Here is a 13,351-nt window from a genome sequence, read left to right as displayed (position 1 = left end):
TCATCATCATCAATACACAAGTTAGTACATTTATACACAACTCTTTTGGGATCAAGTATATGATAAATAATTTCATAAGAAATTACATCTTTTCATTTGCATAGTGAAGTGAACAAAAATTTTTGCGAGTGCTAGTCGAGTTTGTTACGAAAGGAAATCTTATCTTGACGATTATTGAAAATTTGGAAAAACTCTCAATTTTGTTTAAAGAAGAGGAGTTGCCACCGATCCTTTTTCTAGGTGTGATCGGACACCTATTAAATTCTCTTTTTAAAAGAAAACTTATTTTCTAAAATTCCTTTACAAAGAGTCGACCTTAGGTCTGCATCAAAATCTAGAGAAAAATAGAGTTCGGGAGTCGGTTACGCACGAGGAAGGTATTAGCACCCCTGTGATGCCCAAAATCGATATCTAGTTAAGCGCGCATTGTCTTAATTTTCAAAAATACGAGTTCAATTTAATATTTGATCATGATCCGATTAAAAATGATAATTTTGATAAATTACATATTATTGTATTATATATATTTTAAAATGAAATTTCGATGATTTACGAGTAAAAATAAAAATTTTATTTTTTAATGAGACAATTTTTCAAATTTTCAATTTTTAGAAGCGCGTTCCGTATTTAACAAAAATCAATGATATCTACCCAACATAGCTGTGAAATCAATGACTTAATTCTAAATTGGTTCGTTGACTTAGGTATTTAAATTATTTAAATTTAAAATTGTAAATGAAGTAAACATAATAATATTTCAAAAAGGCTACTAAAAAATGCCAATTTAATTAAAATGGGATGTCTTTTAAATACATGGACTAAATTTAAAATGGATTAAGTTTTACCAAAAGCCCAAGGTTATGGACCTGAACCGATGCAAATCTGGCCTCTTTTCTCTCTTTTTTTTTCACTTCGGGCTACTCCTGGACAGGCTGTCTGGATTGGGTTGGGACTGGAGTGGGTCTGCTACTGGACGGGCTGACTGGATTGGGCTTGCTACTGTTGTTGGATCTGCTGGGTTGGCATCTTGCTGTTAGGTTGACTCGATTAGGCTACTACTGCTGCTGGGTTAGGCTGCTGCTGGGTCTGACTCAATTCGGGTCGGGTCGGACGGTGGTATGGGTTGGTGAAGCGGGTCGGGTCGGACCCGACTATTTCTCTTCCTTTTTCTTCTTTTTTCTTCTTTATCTCTTTCCTATACCCTAGCCTCTTTTCAATTCACTTACTACTGTTTACAGCTGTCAGAGCTTCGACCGAAAACCACCAAAACACTCCTCTCCACCATCTCTCTTCAAATAGTCGGTTATTTTTCCAAGAATTTGACCCAAATTTGATGAAACAAAAGGCCAAAGCTTCGATCTTTTTCTTTCTTCGATCTTCCTTTTACACCGTCAGGTCAACATCGGTCTACGTATGTGGTACATCGTGTCGTGGTTCGTCTTACCACCATTGGGATTGTCAAACAGAGATCTAGAGTTACAAACCCGAACTCGAACAAATAAGTCATTTGACTTCCTTTCTATTTTGGGTTATTTGGTTTCGGTTACTGCTTTCGGTTATTTGGTTTTGCTAGGTTTGGGATGTTGAGTGGAGGTGATGAGTGGGGCAATGATGGTGGTGCCCGAATGGTGAGGTGATGCAGGGTACTACTACAGTGGTACTGAGATGGTTGATTTTTAGAGGCTCAGTTTCGGTTGAGGGAGGGAGAGAATGATTATCGGTGATGGAGGGCCATTGGTGATCCCCGAGAGAGGGGCCAGAGGTGATGGAGAAAAATGGAGAAAGGCCGAGAGTCGGTGATTGTAGGTAGGGATGATGGGTATGTTGGGAGTGGTGAGGCAGTGGGGGTGATGGGCAGTCGCGGTGGTGGTCCAGGGAAATGTTTGTGGCGATTGGAAGGTAAAGAAAGATTTTCCTCTTTTCTTTTTCATAAGCTTTCTGCTTTTTTTCCTTCAATTTTTTTTTGCTGCTCCTAAAAACCTTCTTTTATGCAGATCCCCCTTATACCTCTCTCTTTTTAGGTAGAAATGGAGGGACAAGGGCCATCATGATCCTAGGCCGGCCACCGAAAATAGCTGAGGGTGGGGGTGCGAAGTACGACTGGCTGCTGCTAGGGGACAGTCTGACGCTCCAGAAGGACTGGATTGTAGAGGACGCAAAGCTCTTAAGGCTAAAACGTAGTTTTAGAAAAATTAAGGGGCCAAAATGTAAATAGTATTCTTGTATATTTTTTCTAATTTTCCTTTTCTTTTTTTTATTATTCTTATATTCTTTTTTTCTTTTTTGAAAAAAAGTTAATATAACATAAAAACTAAAAACACTTATGGGCTAAAGCCCAAACAAGTCCAAAATTAGATTGGTATAAGCCCAATTATCTAATCACAACAAGCCCAATCATTGGGCCCATATGAGACAAGCCTAAACACTAAATCCATTGATCCAAAAAATAGGGATAGAGTAAAGACTTAAAAGCACTAAATTTTGTTCGATTGTTCGATTTTTCTCTCTTTTTTTTGAAAAAGGAACTTGACTCATGGTGCAATTTTTAAAAGTAACGATTACTTCGAAAAAACATCCACTTGACAACGAATTGGAAATTAAAATACCTCAGTGAGCAATAAAAAAACTAAAATGGATTTGGGCAGAACTAGAGTTTTGAAAACAAATAAAAGACTGAAATTTAAAATACCTCGGCATGCAACCCAAAGCTCCACTCACCTCTCAGATCATGAGTTGATCTTTGAAAAATAGAAATTAAAAAATACCTCGACGTGTGACCCGAGGCTCAATTCACTTCTCAGATTATAGTTGATTTTTGAAAAATGAAAAAGGAAATGATTCTTGAAAGAATAAGAGTTTCGAAAAAGATCATCAGGTGAATCTCAAAAGCCTTATTTTTTCACTGATTCAGTGCAGCTACCACCCAAAATCCCTTGTTCTACTGGGATACCTATATATGTCATGTATGATGTTATCATGATATGCACGTATTAGTCCTAAATGCGTTTATGCCTACATGATCATGTCGTGCACTTGGGCTGTTTTTCGCACTCACCTAGATGCCCTTTTTTTTTGTGAGGGCCCATATTCTTCTCTATTATTTCCTCAACCCTTGAATTTTCTCTCAAGTTTTGTACTCTCCTCAAGTTTTGTGAGTAACCCACATTTTTTTGTACATCACCCTCTTGCCCCCTGTTGAACTTTGTTCTTGCTTCGAGGCCCTTGTACTTATCAAATTCTCATCCGGGTAATGCTCAACATTCCTTTTGTTTAGAGTATGTCATTTTACTCTTTATCATTTAAATAAACCAAACATGAGATGCTTGAAAATGGCAAAGTAGACATGAAGGAAATACCTCACATTCATATTTTATTTCAAAAGCAACAGAAAAAGAAAATTGACAAGGAATAGTTCAATAAAGAAAGTGTCACAAAGAAAAGAAACAAATTTAATGGCCATGAATGCCCTAGATATCCAACGCATGAACTTCTCCACATTTCTTCATCAAGGATCTTTTCGAGCATGGCTTCTTGTGTAGAAGATTTCGAGCTTCTGAGAATGATTCAAATGTTGTAACTTCGTCATTCGACTCCCCGTTCTAGTCATCTTGCTCCTTAAGTCCGAACCTACTTCGTTAGGACACCTTTTCAGGTTTTCATCTTAATCCTTTTTGTTTATCAAGATGTCCTTTTTAGGTTTTCATTTTGATTTGATTTGATTGGGTTTTTTTTAGGCATAATATTTCTTCACAGCATCTTAGTTCACTGGATTAGGCCTTTTTTACAACGTACGGTCCTTTCCAATTTAGTGTCCATTTTCCTCGAAATTCTTTTTGTATTGAGAAGATCTTTCTTAGTACAAGCTCTCCTTTACGGAATTCTCTTGGCCGCACATTTTTGTCATGAGCCGTGATCATTCTCTTCTGGTACATCTATCCATGAAAAATTGCCTTCAAGCGTTTTTCTTCAATAAGGTTTAGCTGATCATATCTAGCTTAAATCCATTTTGATTCTTCTAGTTTTGATTCCATCAAGATGCGTAGGTATGTGATCTCAACTTCGATGGGCAGAACAGCTTTCATTCTGTAGACCAGAGAGAAAGGAGTTGCTCCCGTAGATGTCCGCATAGAGGTGCGGTATGTGTACAAAGTGAATGGTAGCTTCTCGTGCCAATCTTTATATGTCTTAGTCATCTTTCCGATAATTCTCTTAATGTTTTTGTTAGTCACTTCTACTGCTCTGTTCATTTTCAAGTGATAGGGTGAGGAGTTATGATGCTTTATCTGAAATTGCTCACACACTTATTTAATCATCTTGTTGTTCAAATTCAAAGCATTATCTAAAATGATTTTTTCAGGCAAACCATATTGGCATATAATCTCCTTTTTTAGAAACCTGCATACTGCGGTCTTTGTCACGTTAGCAAACGAAGCGACATCTACCCATTTTGTGAAGTAATCTATAACAACAAAGATGAATTGATGCCCATTAGAGGCCTTCGGGGAAATTGACCCTATAACTTCCATGCCCCACATAGAAAAAGGCCATGAAGAAGTCATGACATGAAGAGGCGAAAGGGCTGCATGAATTTTATCGCCGTAAATTTGACACTTGTGACACTTTCATGCGTAACTAATGCAGTCCCTGTCTATCGTCAGCCATAATAACCAAGTTTCATAATCTGCTTAGCAATTGTGAAACCATTGGCATGCGTTCCACAAATTCTTTCATGGATATTTTCTAGTATTTTTCTGGCTTCAACAGCGTCCACGCATCTTAGGAGCATTTGATCTTTTCCTCTTTTGTATAGAATATCCCCATCAAGAACAAATCCAATCGCCATTCTCCTGATTGTCCTTTTGTCATTCTCGTTTGTTTGCTCGGGATACCTTTGATTCTTGATATACTACAAGATATCATGGAACCATGGTCGTCCATCTCACTCTTTCTTAATGCTAAAACAATGTGCGGAGGCCTCAAATATGCTCATTTGGAGAGGCATTATTCCAGTTTCTCTGTTTGCTTTGAATATTGAAGCCAAGGTGGCCAATGCGTAAGCCAATTGGTTTTTTTCTCATGGGAAGTAGTTAAAAGTTACTCCTTTGAATTCTTTGACCAGTTCTGCAACGAGATCGCGATATTTGACTAATTTTGAATCCCTCGCTTCCCGACCTCCACGGATTTGATAAATTACTAATGCTGAGTCCCTGTACACCTTTAAACTTTTGATTTTCTATTTGATAGCTGCACGAGGTCCCATGATGCAAGCTTCATATTCCGCTATATTATTGGTACAAAAGAAATTCAATTTGGCAGTGAGTGGGTAACGGTTCCATTCCGGTGACACTAAGACTGCTCCTATCCTGTGCCCCAATGCGTTCGATGCACCATCAAAGCTCAACTTCCATGGTTTCTCTTTTGGTGGTTCACCATCCTTTTCATAAATGTGCATCAAGTCTTCATCTAGAAAATCAAATCTCAAAGACTCGTACTCCTCCATTGATCGACTTGCCAAGAAGTCAGCTATTGCGCTTCCCTTTATTGACTTTTGGCTCACATACGTTATGTTATACTCAGACAATAGGATCTGTCATTGTGTCATTCTCCCTGAGAGTGCAGGTGATTCCATCATGTACTTTATTGGGTTTAGTTTTGAAACTAACCATGTCGTATGATACAATATGTATTGTCTGAGCCTCCGAACTACCCAAACCAATGCGCAACATAAATTTTCAATTGACGGGTACTTTGCCTCATACTCTGTGAACTTTTTGCTGAGGTAGTAAATCGTCTTTTCTCTTTTCCTTGACTCATCATGTTGCCCCAGTACGCAACCCATTGAGTTTTCGAACACGATCAGATATAATATTAAAGGTTTTATAGGGATCGGTGGTACTAGCACCGGGGGACTAGACAAATACTATTTTATCTTGTCGAAGGTTATTTGGCACTCCTCGTTCCATTCCCCAGGTTATGTTTTCGAAGGAGTCAAAAAATTGGGTCACACTTGTTGGTAAGTTGAGCAATGAATCAAGCAATGTAATTCAACCTTCCTAAAAATTATCTGACTTCTTTTTGTGTGCGCGAAGGTGGCAATTCTTGTATGGCTTTTATCTTATCTGGATCAACCTCAGTACCTCTCTCGCTGATAATGAAACCTAGCAGCTTTCCTAAGGTAGCCCCAAACGTACACTTGGCTGGGTTAAGCTCCAACTGGAATTTTCTTAATTTTTCGAACAACTTCCTGAGATTCCCAACATGCTCTTTTTCTTCTCGGGATTTGGCAATCATATCATCGACATAAACTTCTATTTCTTTGTGCATCATGTCATGGAACAACATCACCATGGCTCTCTGATATGTTGCCCTACCATTCTTTAATCTGAACGGCATCACCTTATAGCAGAACATTCCCTACATTGTTCTGAATAAGGTTTTCTCCATATCCTCGAGAGCCATCTTTATCTGATTATAACCCGAGAAACCATCCATGAAAGAAAAAAATGAATTTTTTTACTGTATTATCCACCAACGTATCAATGTGTGACAAATGAAAATTATCCTTAAGGCTTGCTCGATTCAGATCGCGATAATCCATACACATCCACACCTTGTAGTCTTTCTTCGGTACCAGGACTATGTTAGCTACCCATTCTGGATATTTAGAGACTTGTAAGAAGCCAGAATCAAATTGTTTCTTAACTTCTTCTTTTATCCTTAACAACATTTCAGGTCTCATCCTTCATAGCTTCTACTGAATAGTTTTGCATTCAGGTTTCAGTGGAAGCCTATGGACCACAATATTCGCGTTCAACCTTGGCATGTCCTGATAAGACCAGGCAAATACATCTTTGTACTCACGGAGCAAGACGATCAAATTCTATTTGGCGTTCTCTGAAATAGAAGTCCCAATCTTCACTTCTTGTTTCTTTTCTTCATTTCCCAAGTTCACTATCTCAACAGATTCTTGATGGGGTAGGATCTATTTCTCTTCTTGTTCTACCATTCTTAGTAAGTCAAGAGACGAGACACAATCCTCAGCATTTTCCTCGGGTTCGAATTCTCCTAAACAAATAGCCTTTTCGAAATCAATTTTAGGATCTGTAACAGGATTGTTCATGCCATTGATATCCGAGCACCTGAAATGTGAATGGAAAAATAAAACTATAGAGGAGCATCAAAGTATTGGAATCAACAAACACAATTTTATGGAATGATGTGAGATACATATAGGGAAAGGCTTTGAAGAGAGGGAATAATTACGAAGCTAATGGAAATGAAAAGATCATGACAATATGCATCTTCATTAATGTTCATTCAAATGATAAAAAGCAAACATAAGCTCGTACAAATGGAACTCTACTACTTAGGGACATACAAAAAATGGAGAATTAACATTTGGCATTACTCTAGAGAGGACTTAAAAACTACAAGGAGGTCCACAGTAGTCCAATTGTTCAATACATATCTTGGAGGACAAGGGCGTATACTTAAAACATCCTTAATTGCATCACCCTCGTTGTCAACAACATTTATATTGATATTCTAAAGACCCTTTTCAATTAATAAAAAAGTGCTCCGCGAATTGTCTTGCCCTGGGTACATCATTCCCGCAGATGTAAAGGTCTCTGACAAAGGAGGATACGTCATTAGCAACCATTCCAATTCTCGACCTTAGGTTCTTGCGATTCTTCTTTCTTGATTTTTTTGCAATTGTTTTCTTCTCTGACATAAATCTGGTTCAAACCCTAAACTGCATCAAGCCCTGTGGTGCATTGGTTTTAAAGCACTAGCTATCCCTTGCTGATATCTTCCCAAACCTTTCTTTGCTCGATCTCATTTTTCCCACAGTCAGCTAATTCCCATCTTAGTATTCCTTGAAAACTTGGGTGTGGGAATCTTATTCCTTTTGGCAATAAACGTGGCATTGATAAATTCAAAGGAACGAAAGGAACATTCCACAGCATCATTACTTACTTCGATGTAGGGTGCATCAACAGAGATAGATGCGACGATGTCTTCCTCACCAGGGATAGTAATCAAGTGACTATCCATGATAAACTTCACTTTTTGACGGAGAGATGAAGGAACTACCCTAGCAGAATGAATCTAAGGCCTTCCTAAAAGGCAATTGTATGAAGGCATGATGTCTATGACTTAAAACTCGATATCATATGCATATGGGCCCACCTCTAGAGGAATTTGGATCTTTCCCATAACCTCTCATCGTGTCCCATCAAATTCCCTTACTGTAGAGTGATAAGGCCTTAGATAAGACATATCAATTGGCATCCTAGAAAGTGTGGCCAAAGGCATGACATTGAGTGCAGATCCATTGTCAATGAGCACATTCGGTACTATGTAACCCTTGCAACTGGTTGTGATGTGTAATGCTTTTATAGAGCCCCTACCATTCAGTGGTATTTCATCATCACTAAAAGATATGAAATTATCTGCATTCAGGTTATTTACCCATCTATCGAGCTTTTCTACGGATATGTTGCTCGCCACATAAGCTTGATTTAACACTTTTAGCAAGGCGTTTCGATGTGGCTCTAAGTTCAATAATAGAGATAGTACCGAGATTTGCTCCTCCTGCTTGTTTAATTGTTCCACAATGCTATATTCACTATGCTTAATGAACTTTAAGAACTCATGTGCTTCCTCCTCATTCACAGGTCTTTTAACTTTTTGCTCAGACGGTATTTCAACATCGACCTCATCCTCATGCATCGGTGCTTTTCCTTTCTGGCTCAAGTCAGCAGCTTTCCTCTTTGGTTCAACCATCTCAGGAAAATAACACCTCCCGTTGCGAGTAAAGTGTCATACTCCACTAACACCTTCATTCGTAGCCTTTAACTTTTCACATTCAGGTACAAAAATATTGACATCATATTTCCATGGTACCACCTTGTTGTCCTTGTAAGGGAAAGGATATGGCACTTCAATTATCACATTTGGTATAACTTCCTCCTTCTTCGCATCGTAATAAATCACCAAAGGTCGATCAGCACTATAAGGGATAGCTAATGGTTGATTATCAGAGATGCATATTCCCCTTCCTCGGCCTCCTCCATTCTATCAAAGATCTTGACCTCCTTGTTATCCATCATGTCCTGAAGTAGTGTTCTGAATTCTTCACAAGATTGGATGTCATGCCCTTCGATGCCATGGAAGTTTGGTGGGAACACGATGAACGGTCTTTGGTTATTCATGGCGTAGACGGGGTAATGAGGAGGTGCTTGATAGTATGGACCTTGGGGAGAAAAGTAGAAGTTTGAAGGTGGGTGATGACGAGTCATGATTGGGCTGGGTACGGATTGGAGGTATAGTGGATATCGGTTCCAACCATATGGGTTGCATTCTCCTTTTTCCTTATGGGTACTGCCCTTTTTGAAATCTCAGGGCCTTCCATCCTTCCACTCTTGATGACGTTTACTATAAGCTCCCCGGATATTATAATGTCTGCAAAGTCTTTCGTGGCGCTTCCTACCAACTTATCGTAAAACAGCATTTTTAGAGTGTTGATGAAGAGGACTATTATCTCAGTTTTAGTTAATAGGGGTTCTACTTGAGCCAAGATATCTCTTTATCTTTGTGCATATTATTTAAAAGTCTCTATCGACTTCTTTTCCATCATCTGTAAAGTTAGTCGATCAGGTACCATATCTGATACATGCTTGTATTGCTCACAAAATGTTGATGCTAAGTCTTTCCATAATTTGATCCTTTCTCTACTGAGATGATTATACCATCAAAGAGCTAATCCGACCAAATTGTCTTGGAAGTAGTGTATTAGAAATTTATCCTCATTCACGTAGCCAGTCATCTTCCGGCAAAACATGATAAGATGCACTTTTGAACATCTTGTCCCATCATATTTTTCAAAACCTGGCGCCTTAAATTTCGGGGGTAGAACCAGATCGAGCACCAAACTGAGCTCTTTGGCACTCAACGCAGAGAAGACTTCAGTACCTTCTATTACCTTCAGTCTTTCTTCCATGATCCTATACTTATCTTGAGCATTATGATCATCAATTTTCAACCTTGCTATTTCTACAGGATCATCCAGATCTGGAACAATTGATCTGAAGGATTAGCCCCAAGGTTCAATACAAATATCCCTTGCCTTAGATGAGTAGGTGGTGCAGGATGTTGCTCCAAGACTGTAGGTTCCCCTTGGGGATATCCTCTTTGTATTGCATGGGCGTGAGGTGGAGTGAATCCTAGGGGATAAAGTGGATCTTGATTATTATTAGCTCTTGACTGGGGCTCTATGATATCGGGGCTCTGCATAGATCCCTTTCCTTTGACCAAGGCTTTCATCATCTCCCTCATATACAGTTTTAGCCTTAGTAAATGATTAGGGTGATATGTACGTGCAATGAATTAATGAATGAGTAACTAATGAATGTTAGTCATGCGTAAATATGCAAAAAAATAGGTGTTGATTTCAATATAGCCCCATACTTGGGCGTTTCATTTATCAAAAGAGTCTATTACAAAACATTTTGCCATCTTTGATTTAATAGTTACACAAATATCCTAGCCATGTCACATTGTTTCCTTACACGTTCTAAGAAATCCGGCATACTCGATCTTTGACTTGGAGGGAATTCCCAACTGAGAGCTTCTGTTTCTTCTGATAATTAAACTATTTGCACAGCCGCCTTGTGAATTTCATTGACCGAACTGCCGATATGCATATCATTTTCTTGGAGAGCTATTTCGTAGGCATGAATGTTTCTATCATGCTGACCATTCTTCTCTTCTAGGGCTTTTAGGAGGTCATCCAAATGTTGCTAATGAGCTTGCAATGTATTTTCTAAATTTCATATCTTTCCTTTCAGCTCTTGACGCTCAGACTGACTGGTCATTAATTCTGCAGACACGGTTTCATATTCAACATTTTTCTTCCTTAACTCTATCATAGCACGTACAGCTTTTTCCTCTTCCTTCTTCGCTTTCCTTTTCTAGAACTTTATCCCACCTTTGATGTTGCTTATTTCTTCCTTCCATTTTTCCGATGATTTTTCTAGTCCACTATTTCTTATAGTGCCTCGTAATTTCTTATTTTCCAAATAAAGATCCCTTAAGTCTTTTATCATGATCTCAGCTTCTTTTTAGACTTTCTCGGTTCTGGATTTTTCAATTTAAACATCAATCTTCAACTCGTAGCTTTTCTCCTGAAAAGAACTAATATATCGTAACAGCTTGGCTTTTTCACATTCAAATTGATGTCTTGCCGTCTCTAGCTCCGACGACACTTCTTCTGAGAACAGATTCTGGAAAGCATAATCATTCGGTAGGGTTAGTTGATTCATCCCTCGTCATTGTCTCCATATGTCATAATCAAGAGTGATAGTATCAGCATAGAAAGCTAACTCCATTAGGTAGATTTCCCTCCAAGAATTTGCAGTATCTCAGACCTTTTTCATATAACCCTCACCCGTAAAGGCAAATTCAGATTGTGCCAATCCACCGGTAGCTAGTATGAACTGTTGTGAAGCAAACTGTCTTTGAACCATCAACAGAGCATATCCAACTCCTCTCCACAATCCTAGTAAAGACACCCAATCTTGGTTTCCACACTTGTATAACAGGATAGAAGTACGGATCCAAGGTGCTCTCCAAGTTATATCTTCAGCACGGAGGTTCTTAAAAACTGAGACCCAGTGCTGTTCAGTGACCTCCTTTGGCCAATCTTTTTCAACGTACGCTGCCAACGGAGTGAATGTCTTTGAAAACATATTGGAAGGTGCTCCACTTTCCAAAAGTGACTAAAAATATAGGCATTAAGTGACTGAGCGCATTCGATAAAACACCCTTCCCCTTTCCTCCTACAACTACTTAGAGATCTAAAAGTCTCCACCAAGATAGTCGGGACGGGGTTGATTCCTTGCCTCAACTTTTTGAAAAAATCCACTACCGCAACTTCTATGTGCCCAAGAACCTTTGGGAAGATGATTAGTCTATAAATGGCCAAAGCAAACAGATCTACTCTCTTCAAAATATCTTGATGATTTTGAACTAACTCTTCAAGAGAAAACCTCGGAACACAACTGACTTCATTATTCTTCCTTATTTGTTTTTCGGCCCATGTATTAGTCATCCCTGTCAACTTCATTAGCTTTTTCTTGAAGGTCATCGGTTTAGGCTCCTTCACATATATCTTGTTGAGTTGTACATTGTCAATGCGAAGTAGGGCGGCATACTCCTCTATGGTTGGAGTCATGTCTTCCTAATTGAAAGTGAAACACTGGTAGGTTGGGTCCCAGAATCGAACCATGGCTTGAATCAACTGCTCGTCCACATTGATTGCTATCAAGTGAGCTATATCCCCATACTTTTCAGTGAGGATGCCTCTAGTATCTGAGTCCCACTGTTTCTAGATCCTAGTCAAGTGTTTGAGGTCATTCTGACGAGCATTCGAGGTCACATGCCCGATAAGATTGGAGATATATCATTCCTTTAAACTATCCCTTTTGCTTTTTAAGTCCTCAAAGACCATCTTGAACTATTGCATTTCTCTCAGTTACTTGCATAATTGACTCATCCATCACAAACCCTTTTTTGGCAACCAATCTCTAATCAACACTTTACTAATAGAATGCCTATGATGTACAATGAGAAACAAAATGAGGACAAATAAACTTAGTTAGTAATTGCAACCAATATAAATGAAGGGAAAAACTATGGTAAGTCTAACAAATAAAGCTATTTAATCATGCATTTTAGAGAAACTGACCCACATTTTCACCCCACATACTCATCAGATAATCTACCCAATCCAATATTATTAAACGGACCTGATACCCTTACAAAAAAGTGTAAATGTAAAAGAAATAAAAGGTAAAAGACATTTCTACTATGTGCTTATTTGGCGACTATTAAATGGACGGAGGTTCAGTATGGCTCTAATTGGGTGGCTCTTATGGTTCACTACATGTGGTTTTGATTCTAGAAAGGTACACGAATTGTCCATACTTTCACCTACTAAGGCTAGTACAGAGCCTCGGTCATCACCCATCATAGGCTCGTGAGCTCAATTCGAGGGATTATATTTACTTATGCCTATGCGGAGGGACAAGTTAGCTCACAGAAGCATAAGTCATATATAACCCAGAAGCATTTCACTAGCTTGTGCGGAGGGACGAGTTAACTCACAAAGGCGTAGCATTTACGCCCACTTAAATGGATGAAGCTCGGGTGGAGAGCTCATGTTATGCAAGAATGTAAGTGCACGGTGTGTGGGGAGAAACTCACAAACCTTCTTTTCTTTTTTATTTGGTTTTTTTTACTAAAAAAAACTCAAATCGTAAGATCTAGAGCTGAAAAGAAAAAAGGTAAA

General features: G+C 38.7%; 1 protein-coding gene across 1 annotated transcript; it reads left to right on the top strand.

Annotated features, from left to right (window-relative positions):
• The first annotated feature begins 1,206 nt into the window (after positions 1 to 1,206).
• Positions 1,207 to 2,260, top strand: LOC105778687 (uncharacterized). The gene is made up of 2 exons (XM_012602436.2): positions 1,207 to 1,899; positions 1,995 to 2,260. Exons 1-2 carry the CDS (start codon positions 1,776 to 1,778, stop codon positions 2,213 to 2,215), a joined length of 345 nt encoding a protein of 114 aa, XP_012457890.1. The 5' UTR covers positions 1,207 to 1,775; the 3' UTR covers positions 2,216 to 2,260.
• The last annotated feature ends 11,091 nt before the right edge of the window (positions 2,261 to 13,351 follow it).

This window comes from Gossypium raimondii, chromosome 10, assembly GCF_025698545.1.
Source record: "Gossypium raimondii isolate GPD5lz chromosome 10, ASM2569854v1, whole genome shotgun sequence".
Classification (NCBI taxonomy): domain Eukaryota; kingdom Viridiplantae; phylum Streptophyta; class Magnoliopsida; order Malvales; family Malvaceae; genus Gossypium; species Gossypium raimondii.
The sequence above is the reverse complement of the archived record's forward strand: the minus strand, read 5'-3'. Positions and strand labels throughout refer to the sequence as shown.

Excerpts from the sequence above, each read along its gene's own strand:
- LOC105778687 (XM_012602436.2), top strand. The coding sequence starts at position 1,776 with ATGGAGAAAGGCCGAGAGTCGGTGATTGTAGGTAGGGATGATGGGTAT. Across the intron at positions 1,900-1,994 it reads ATGTTTGTGGCGATTGGAAG|ATCCCCCTTATACCTCTCTC; the intron begins GTAAAGAAAGAT and ends TCTTTTATGCAG.